Source organism: Lottia gigantea (genome assembly GCF_000327385.1).
Source record: "Lottia gigantea unplaced genomic scaffold LOTGIsca_20, whole genome shotgun sequence".
NCBI lineage: Eukaryota > Metazoa > Mollusca > Gastropoda > Lottiidae > Lottia > Lottia gigantea.
This window is the reverse complement of record NW_008708401.1, coordinates 1,833,653-1,845,031: the sequence shown is the minus strand read 5'-3', so window position 1 is coordinate 1,845,031 and position 11,379 is coordinate 1,833,653. Positions and strand designations below refer to the sequence as shown.

At 34.0% G+C, this 11,379-nt stretch overlaps 1 protein-coding gene across 1 annotated transcript; it reads left to right on the top strand.

Annotated features, from left to right (window-relative positions):
* Nucleotides 1–5,308: 5,308 nt before the first annotated feature.
* On the top strand, nucleotides 5,309–10,925 carry LOTGIDRAFT_114888 (hypothetical protein; the record flags this gene model as incomplete). Its single annotated transcript, XM_009053728.1, has 9 exons — nucleotides 5,309–5,453; nucleotides 5,595–5,726; nucleotides 7,200–7,444; nucleotides 7,846–7,996; nucleotides 8,291–8,542; nucleotides 8,828–8,948; nucleotides 9,294–9,458; nucleotides 9,765–9,888; nucleotides 10,818–10,925. The coding sequence occupies 9 exons, from the start codon at nucleotides 5,309–5,311 to the stop codon at nucleotides 10,923–10,925; spliced, it is 1,443 nt and encodes a 480-aa protein (XP_009051976.1).
* Between the last annotated feature and the right edge of the window lie 454 nt (nucleotides 10,926–11,379).

Genomic DNA, 11,379 nt, shown 5'->3' with positions numbered 1-11,379 from the left:
TCATCGTCAATTCAGCAGAAATAGCAACAACAATGACAGCTTTTACAGCATCTGCGGTAGCGACAGCAACAACAACAACAAAGCAATTGCAGATAAAACATTAGAATGATCAGTAAATGCGGTAGAAGCAGCTATATCATCGAGACCAGCTGCGGAAGCAGCAGTTGCAAGAGAATCAGAATACGTTGCGGCAACAGCATAAGCAAGAGGTAGCAGCAATAGTAATATTAACGTCGACATCATCATCAGTCGGAGAATCGCAGTAGATAATATTCGCAACATCAGGAGTTGAAGCAATAGCACCAGAAACATTGGTGGCAATTAGTTGGAAATAAATGATCTGGTTTCATATTCATATCTTAGTCGAGTTTACGACCGTGTCGATTTTCTCCTTGCGATGTTTAAAAAACCCATTATATTTATTTGTAAAATATATACAAGATCAATGTGAAAGAAGCAAAACAGAAAAAAACATAAAAGAAATACCCGAAACGTTTCATTCAACTGATAAAGCGATATTATACTCATTTCAAATAAATCTTGAAGAAATATCATAAAAATATCAGAAAAACTCTTGATTCTATTAAATCTAGTCAAGTTTTCTATTTCATTAGAATAGTTCAAATGTTATCTATATTTTCCGCCTGTGAAGTTATTAAAGACTATTTAAAAGAACGAATGAAGAAATATGAGAAATTCGGCATTGAATTATGATGTAAAAAGTGATTAATTGATTCTTAGCCAAACTTAAGATATCGGCTCTGACGTCAATCTTTAGCATTATATTGACATTTATCATTGAGGGTTACGATCTAAAACTACTGAAACAGCAGTAAGTGCGTCACCTACACAAGGTTCAGTAATGTTACGCTTGTAGTAATGAGTTAATTATCAGCACAATTTGAATATCGTCCGCTCGTTTACTTATCTACTGGATAATCTCAATTCGATATTGGAATCCGTTATATACACAATTCTAACGTACATTAATAGATATGACACGAATGTCACTTACAAAAGATTCACATTTATTTTAATTAAAGGGACAGATGCGCCATTTTGGGGGATTGAATTTAGTCTTGAATATATGTAAATAGTCTAGAAAAACTAGAAATGTATAACGAAAATCACATAATTCCTTTAAAAATACTTTAAACTAGGAATTTTACTCACTATTTATATTTATATCTTTTTTATATGTCACAGAGTATCTTGAAATGACGAGTCGTCATTTTAAGATTCTAACGCAGATAATTCTAAAAAACAATTGGATTTGCAGGCTCAAATTTCGACGGTGAGCTGTGAACACTGTTTCTGATTAGCTCAGCTAAAAAATTCAAGTTTCTGAGACTCGAGTAGCCTATGATTCGTCAAAAAAATTGTTGAAAGGTTTTCTAAACTTTTTGTATGGAAAACATTATCTATAGGCTAACATTAATTTGCACCATTCCAATTTTCAATCAGACGTCTTCTGTGGTCCCTGCAATTTCACTCAAATTAAGTGTTTGATGACGTCACTAATCGCGAAAGGTCTTATGTGATAGACCTACAGGGATATTTTGCGATAAATGACGTTATCAAACACTTATCCTTTGTGAAATTGCAGGAACCACAGACGTCTGATTTGAAAATTGGAATGGTGTAAATGGATGTTATCAGTGTCCCCGATACACATACACAATTTAGAAAAATCTCTTTACAATCTTTTACAGTCTTCAGTCTATATGTAAACTTTTCCAAAGAATATTTTATATTTTCAGATTTTATATCCAAAAGGAACCACTTGGAAATCCGATACCAAAAATGCATTTAACAATATTGGACAAGTTTGGCATTACACAATCATGGAAAAATGTTATAGGATTTAAATAATACCAATTGCATTTTTTTTTAAAAGGGTTAATAGTCCATCTCAACCACATCAAGGAGGGTCCATGCTATGTTATAAAATCTCAGCTACACCATGGATGCACACATTCCCCAGCTTTGGAGACATGATATAATCCAATGCATGCTGGTTGGTATCAAAACGTCAATTCCACACATTTTTTATTGCTCACGTTAACGTTTACCGTGATGCCAAATCTCCTTGTTAGTTGAGCATGTCACATACGGTAATCGAAAGGTATTAAAGGGAGATAACAACTTTTATAAGCTACAGACTACAAACGTATTATAACGAGACTGCTTTTCACAAGGAAGAATATTTAGGTCATTTAAACCAGTCTTGTGGATAATATAGTAAAGGTTTGATATTTGTGCTATGGAGCGGAACAATATTATGTTGTATAAAGGGTGGTTAAACTGTTTCCTGTTACTCAAATCGTAAGTTAATCCTTATTTATAGCGTTAGCACCTTGGCTATGTACTAGCAACAAAATTGTAGGTCGTATTCTCTTGAATATGCAGGAATAAGCTATATTTCTATTCAATTCTATATAATAGTTCTTGATAGCTTGAACATCGCAGTTCGGATCAAGTTTCGATTAGTGTTAAAATAGGAGTTATTTCCCTTCTAATGTGATTTGTATTGAATCAAGTTTTATATCTTTAGTTGAGGCATTGACGACAGGAACATTTTTTTCGGCAGGTTCCAGATACTTTTTTTCGAATTTTTCCACGCTACACATGGATATCTTAATGCACTCACAAGAACATACCAGCCTGTAGCACAATGTCATATGTATGTATATGAATATATGTATATGAACTAGTGACTGGCAAAAAAAAAAATAATAAAAAAATTAAAATACAGAGGATCATTAAAAATACGCAGTCATATACAAAGTTATTTTTAATGTTTTGTATTTAAATGTATCATTTATCATTTATAAAACATATGTCTGTATCTTTTTTGCACTATGTTATTTTTTGATGATTGTTTCAATTATCTTATCTGTATCCTTTTTTCACTATGTATATTATTAGATTACTGTAGCAATTCAAATGTCCAGTAAAATTAATGCAATTTAGTTGGCAGAGACAAATCGCTCCCTCTGTAGTTTTCAATGTGTAGTCACTTACGATGTTATAATAGGCCAACTTCACAATTTTCAGGGTATTGTGAACAACGCCTTATACCTTGACTACAATAGTCACCAATCAGACGGCTCGACAGAAAGTCTGTGAACACAAAGCCTTAATGTCGCGATCGCTGATTGCCTATATTCGCTGGCATACTATCCAATCAAATCGCTGCATTCCGTGATACAAGAATAGTGGCTAATTCAGTCAGGGTATAAGTGCGTAATAGCTTGACATAGTGAAGAACCATTCGACTACCAATCAACAAGAAATACCATGATCAGAACGAGTTTGGAAGAATGAAGGAGACCGATTAACTCACGCCACACCATCCAGGGCCGAGTTTCACCGCCATGTCATTCGACCCGACCAGATCTAACGAAGAATCAACAACCAAGCCAACAACACCGAATCATCCAATTTGATCCAATCCAACTACCAACTACTACGACTACCAACAACTACCTAGTTTGCGATATCAGCATCCGCTGGAAGCGAACGTTAACTCGTCATCTACCTACCATACCTACATAGTGAAGATGACATCATCCGTGTCTCGCACGTTGATGACAGTAATTAGTGTACACTGTGCAAGAAAGCGCTGTAAAATGTTATGCATGCATTAGTATGTTCGGACCTCTCAAACTCTTCTTTAAATCGTTAACGAAAATATTTTCTCCTAAAACTGTACGTCCACGCCCTAAGATAACAATGTTGGCAGAATAGTTGACTAGTGTATTGAAACTATGTTCAATATTTGTTCAACAGAGAGTGGTTTGTATTAAACAGAGGAAATATTACAAATAGTTCTACAGATCATATTATATTGTTTAAAAGTAGGACTGACCATATGACCCGACTATTTTTCAATCATGGACGTCAAACAAACTATATCAATCGGTTTAGACCATCCAGAAAATCAACCAAAATAATTTAGGCTTTATGGTCACTTTGTATTTGAAAATGAGACGCAAAAATTTATCTAGATAAAATTTCGAAAAAATGGGCGTAATTTAGCTCTTATGGGTCTCATTTTGATCATAATTCTGCTCTAATTGTTCACTTTTTCCGGCTTAAAGAAAATGATGAGTCTATCTTAAAAGTTAACCTTAAAGGATTCATTGCTCTGTAATAAATTGATAACAGCATTTAGCTCATTACTTTAATAATATTTACTCTCAATCCTCATTTCATTATATGTAACATGTGGATCTAATTAATAATATATCACAGTCGGAACTGATATATGATCATGTTGATCGGCTATTTAATGAATATGACTAACATGAACTTTTAAAGCCCAGTATCAATACTGGCTCCTATTAGGTAAGTTCTATCTCATATGTTTCAATATAAAAGTTTTATGTCCTACTGTTATTCACCCGATTGGGCTAATGAAGAAAGACATCGCCATGTAGTGTGCAATGTGAATTTGTCAGGACAGCAGTTCTTTTCTTTCAATAAAATATTATTTGGAAATATTAAAACAGAAATTGTTACTCTCAGTTTCACTTACCTATTTTCAGTTTGCGTCCCTACTGAAGTAGGACAAGTGGACAAATGAAATACTATTTATATAAAATTCACAGCATATCCTTTGAAAGAATTTGATCAGAATTGACAGGAGCTGGTTATTTGAATGCCTCAATCAGAATTCAGTTTGATAAAGAATCCGTAATCAGCCCTACTTGTAGGCTATCACCATTGGTGTATAAAAACATTGAATGTAACGCCGTATCACTATGTTGTTGTATCACAATAAATGCATTATACAACAAGTAATCAAATATTTTGATCGGTAAAATTACCATGTATATAGATTACAAGCTGTTAAATTAGAATGACAGCTCTTATTTTGTTGATAAACAGAGGAGAAACTGATGTGACGATATAATATTACTAAAATAAAACTTCGAATATACGAATAGTATCATCGGTATTGATGGGGAACTCAAAGGGCAGCCATTTAATGTTTCACAAGCTATTAGCTAGTCAGTTGTATCGGGCCCCTATAGAAATAGTAATATTAATATAAGTATCAGTATCAGTATAAGGTTCGTTCTATGGTAGGTGATACAGTATTTTAAATTGTTTTGTCTCCTTTGATACTTCAAATTGTCAAGTATGTTCTGTAGTTTTATTATAACATTAACTGAATATTTGACATTGTTGTCATTCCAGGTTGTAGTTGTTGATAACAATGTAAAAGATACGGCTACCAACAAAACTGAATCTTGAAACAGCCTAATTCAGTTCAGCCATGGCTTGTAAAAATTTCAACTGTATGTCAACTGTAGCGGTGGTGTGGGGAAGTTTGGAGATTATGATGTTTGCAGGAATCATTTTTGGATGGCATAACATCGTTTATATATATAAAGATCAAGGCTACTTCAGTCACTTGTGTCCAGTCTCAAATATAACAGAAAATGGTCAATTGAATACCAGTGTTCGAAATTCAACATTCGTTTATCAAGTCTCTTCGAACGATACAGGAATATATAATCAAAATGTTTCTATAATACAAGATGGACCAAAAAGCTTAACATGTAAAGAGCAATATGAACTATTAGCTATAAAATCAAGATCTGACTGTAATGAACAAGATGAACAATTTAATATTATATTTTCGTTATCCACCTTTATCACTGGTATTATGTGTATATTTACTGGTGCTCTGTATGATAGGTTTGGTACCAGAAAATGTCGGATCTTGTCCATGTGAGTAATATAACATTATATCAGGAATATGAAACATTTCTTTGGAAATATCAAATCCAAATGGAATGAATTGTACTTCAATCTGCTAACATTTGAAGAACCAATCATACATTAAAGAGACAGATGGGGACGGGGTGATTTTAGTCTTGTAAAGTTGTAAATAGTCTTCAGAAGTACTAGACATGTACGAAAATCACATAATTCTGGATTTGGACATGGATTTGGAGGCTCAAATTTCGACGGTGAGCTGTGAACACTAATTACTAATTGGCTTAGCTACAAAATTCCCGTTTCTGAGACCAATGTATGATTGGTCAAATAGATTGGTCAACTTGTCCCTTTAAGCGGATTATAATATGGAGCAAAACAGTACATTTGAATGAGTTACAGTTTGATTTGTTTCCATCTTCACAGTGTATGAAATAGCTATGTTTCTTGTATTATTGAGGTTTGTACATGAAGCGATTTCATTGGATTGGATGCTAGAGAATACATCCAATCTGAGGCCTCGACAGAAAATCTGAGCACACAGCAGCCTTTTCTGACGAGGTCTTTGATTGGCTGTATTCGCCGACGTACAATCCAAACAAATCGCTTTATTCCGTGATACAAGAATAGTGGCTTTTGCAGTCAAGGTATAAGTACGAAATTCATGATAACTTAATATTGCGAAGATTCTTGAGCCTATCCATATCTGATAGTTCTTTTTTTTCTTTCCAGGTTTTTTATGGTTTGTGGTTTATTGTTTCTCATCAATGCTTCACCAGGTACAATTTTAATTGGTCGGCTTCAGTGGGAATTTAGGTTAGCTTTGATAATGGGCCCTACATACTTCAGATTAATCAGCGAGCATTTTTATTGGTTAATTTGTTTCTACAACCAATCACAATAGTTCCACCCAAAAGCGTTGATTGGTTTCTAATTACTACACTCTGAATAAGGGATTTTTTACAGAATTACTCGTAAACAAATTTGCCAAAATGGTATGTTGTGGGAATATATGGCCAAGTTGAACATAATATTCTCCCAAAGTCTTAAATAGTGTATATGAAAATGATGAGCATCTAAATATTATCTGATATTGAAGAATACACGAAAATGTGGTTTGCAATCGACATGATGTGGGCAAGATATAATTCGTAAGGGTGAAGTGAACAGTTGTAAATCTGTTCTGTCTGTTCATCTGAGCTAATGGTCATAGTATGGGTTTTGAAATATGTTCACTGTAATTTGATGTGTGTTCAATTATCCGACTATATGTAAAACAGTTTTATATTATGTCTTTATGAGCACATGCCGTCATGTACTGACCTTACGTTGGTAAAAAGAATTTTTGTTTTAGAAGGCAGTTTGTTTCTATTTAATTTAACAACGACACATAAAACACAACAAAACCCAAATACATGTATATTAAAATCATCAATATTGTTTAAAATCTGATATTCAATTCATTTAAGACATTTCGACAAAATTCGATTTAGGGGCGAAAGGTTCTAAAACAGTATCATTTATATTTTCAACTCATTTTCCAGGGCAGCCATACTTCTTGTATCCAGGGTTTATATTTACAACTTATGGTGGATATTTCTTGTTAATCACAAACTTACAAATAGCGGGGCTGGTACCTAACTATCGCTCAATGATAATGTCGGCGTACTGTGGTTCATACGATGTCAGTGCCACTATGTTTCTTTTCTTTAAGGTAAGTATTTTATTGATATGAAATGAATGAAATCCTCTTTATTTTGTCCAAAGAGACCACACATATTTTCTATGTGACTTTCTAATATATAAAGGTATTGTATTGAATGAAGACAGGTGGTAAGTAGTATAACACGACCAAGAAAGTTCTTCAGCATAACCCAGTATTGAGTAAGATAAGATTTGTCCAAATCCTGACACATTCAATCTGCTCCGAGACAATCTGGCAATCCTCTTTATACGAGATCAACAACAACCACGCCAAAAGTGTTTGTCTAGGCCGTTTATTCCGTTGTCAGTGGTCACTCTGATAACGTAGGCTATTTAATGGTAGGACGAAAAACTCCATTTCATTTCCTTTTATGTCATTTCATTTCATTCTAATCTTTTCTTGCCTTTCAGCTTTCCTATGAAAATTATGACATCAGTCCAAATACATGTTTTATCGTGATGGCTGTTGTCTATTGTGTTGTTTATGGATTTAGCACATTCTGTATTTTACCAAAATCCAGAATACCAATGCCCAAGCCAAGTAAATACCAATTTCGACCTCGTATATACAGAATATTTCACGGGGATTCGTCAGATACCGCTGGAAATGAGGGTCAAATTTGTTACCCAATGAAGGAAATAACAATTGATGAATTCGGGAGTGTGGCCCTGGAATCCCCCACCCGGGTCAGTAACCGACTTTGTTCCGATGATAAGTCCCTGAATCCATATGTTGTGACTCAGAACGATAATATAAATATAGAAACGGACAATGTTAACGTGGTGCCCCCGAGTGACAATTCAAATCAGGACCTCTTAACCAAAAATATTTACGCTGATGACACACCTGCGACAGATGAACTGACAGAAGAGAAGACGACACTCGTAAATGAGGAAGATTCAAAGACAAATGAAAACATTGTTTCCAATGGACACCCATCTACCATTCAATCCACAACTCGTGTTCCCACATTTAAAAAGGTGCTTCTGTCACCACTGTTTCTGTTTTTGGTGTTTTGGATAAGTGTTCATAGACTAAGGGGATGGATGTTTATTGGTGTTTTTAATCCTTGGATGAGCCGATTAGTTTGTGGTGATAGATCTATAGGTAAGTCCTCAACACTATTTCTGGCATTAACCACTAGGTGCAAAGGCACACTTAGACACTGTCTTGTTTGACAAGCGGCTATAGGTAAAACGAATCACATGAAATGAGTTCAGCCATGGCTTAACAGCATCAGATAGAAGAAAACCCTTCTCGACCTGATCCCTCTTAACAGTTTATTCATATGTGAATATTTCTTAAGTCTGCTTTCTCTTCAAATTTTGAATTTGCAGACTACTTCCTCCAGGATATTTGAATCTCTCTTTCGTGATCTATTTCTATTTTCAGTTAGTCATTTTACATCTTTCCTATCGTCCACAATGTTTATCGGTATATTTTCTGCAGCATTTAGTGGTTTTGTCATGGATCGAAAAATAAAGAAGAAATATGAGAGTCGTAAATTTGGTAGGTATACAAAAGAAACGACAATATTAAAACAGTAGACGACTGGATTGCGAGTTACTGTATAATTGTGTGTATAATGCGCACTCCTCTTGCAGACACTATGATATTTAGTAGATTAAAGCGTTATCTAGCATATTATTTTAGATATTGAAATTAAAAGATTTTTAGAAATATATTGCCATATTGAATTATTTCATTTCTAACGTCATATATATTTCGACTGCTTCTGAAAATTTATTTTCAGCATATTACCCTTTAATAACTATTTTAATGTTTTTATGATACGACTGCCCTATCAATACCCACATTCTACACGTTATATAAACTTCTTTTCTTAATTTTCAGAAAGGATCCATGCATCTATAGCATCATTTCTATTAAATTGTAGTGTTGGATTATTGTTATCTATCTGCATGACTATACCAGTTGTAAATCTTCAGTATTTAACATGTTTATTGTTCACATTACATCGTTCCTTTTTGTATGGTCCAAATAGTGCCTTTATAGCTAACGCGTAAGTACTTGATCTTTTTATGTTACCGCAATCCTAAATGGGGTTTTATGTAGGGGAGATATGGGAATAAACCGATGCTTTATAACCAACGCTTTAGTACTTGATCTTTGTATTTATTCCTAACTTGCCTTGATACTAATGTACATGATCTGTTTTCGAGTTCTAGACTGCAAAAGACCTTAAACTTTCAATGATCTATAAGCTTTTTATATATGATAGTTTCGTGCACAGTCACGTCAAATTTGATATTCTATCGCACACAAATCCACACTTAAATTGTATATTTTCCATGTGGTATATTTTCAGATTTCCAATGGAACATTTTGGGAAGTTAATTGGTGTAACGTTAACAGTATCTTCGTTATTTGGGATGTTACAAAACCCACTGTTTTTATGGATACAGGGACCATTAGATAAGGATCCTTTAGTGGTGAGTCTTCTAGTCTTTTCCCACAAAATAACTAAGTTCTGACTTAACGCGAAAAGTATATGTTAATCCTCAAACCGCCAAGTCTATAACAGCATGGGAATGGATGCCATCGGTATAACGCCATGGTGCTTAGGCTAGAGCTTCGATTGATCTAAAATTCAACCAGCACCAATCGCCATGCTCTATCAAAAATCGATAAAATCATTATAAAAAATTATGGTAATGTACTAGTGTTGATGTAAGCAAGCCATGTACATAATTTAGATGCAGCTGATTTGGAGGAATACACACCGTCTGTTTAATAACGGTCATATCTCCTCTTGCTAAATCTACACCAGCCAATATCTGTCCAAATAGCTATCAGAGGCTGGAATAGAGAAAGATGTTTCGATCTACAGGATTCCCTTTTTTTGCATCAAATAGGCTGGCTATTATAAAATTCCACTTATTTTAGCATGAATAAATATACAGTACTTCGACAGATTTCATTGGCGAAGCAGCCTTCTGTTCACTCTTCCGAAACACTTGATGCCGTTTTGAACTCGATTCTCTAATAAGTGTATTAAATGAGTCAAGTACAGAACATAATACTGATATTCCCAATTAACAACATGTGGTTACCTAGCAACATTTTCAGTATATCAAGGGCGGTCACCTATCTGTGTCTTGTCATACCAAAATCTAATTTGTGAAAGATATTGTTGATTTAAACAAAGACACATTATTTAATAAAATTCTGACATAAACTGTCACCTCTATCGCGTTAACAAGCCAATAAATTTTGATGCGTTTTACTTAGTAACTCAAATTCTGCTGATCGAAAAATTGTCAAATTCAATCTTGACTAAGATCTCATCATTATAAATATTCACACCACACATTATAATATGGGCGTATAAAAATCAAATATGTTTTCTCTATTTTTCCAGGTGAACGTTATAATTTGTGTGATGATTTTATTAACTTTTATTCATCCAACCTACATCTGGTTTTACCTTAGAAAGAAATTTTCATCTCGACAGAAAGAAAAGAATTGAAAATGGTTTGGAAACGAGAAAAATCGAAACCGACCATGACAAACATATCAAATGGCCAACCTCGGGGAAGTAAGGGATCAAGAAAAATATCTGTAGAACTGTGAGGTCTTATGGTGAATATAAATACTTCATTCTGTTTCTACAGTGACATTTCTTCATCTTTAGCAGGAACATGTCAAATACATATTGATCAAATGTATGTGTTCATTTTTTTATAGCTTTAAATGTGGTAATATTTTCGTTAGTTTATATTTCAGTGAATATTAAAATGCTTTATATTGATTTTCTGATTTCTGACGATGGACCAATATCTGGGCCCATGAAAATTGTCTTCACCCATTGTTAGGAGTTAGGATGGCCAATGTCTGGATCTTAACAACTTTGCTTAACAATGAAACAACCTGCTAACTGAATAGGCACCTTGAAATGGGCATATAGAATTACCAGATATAAT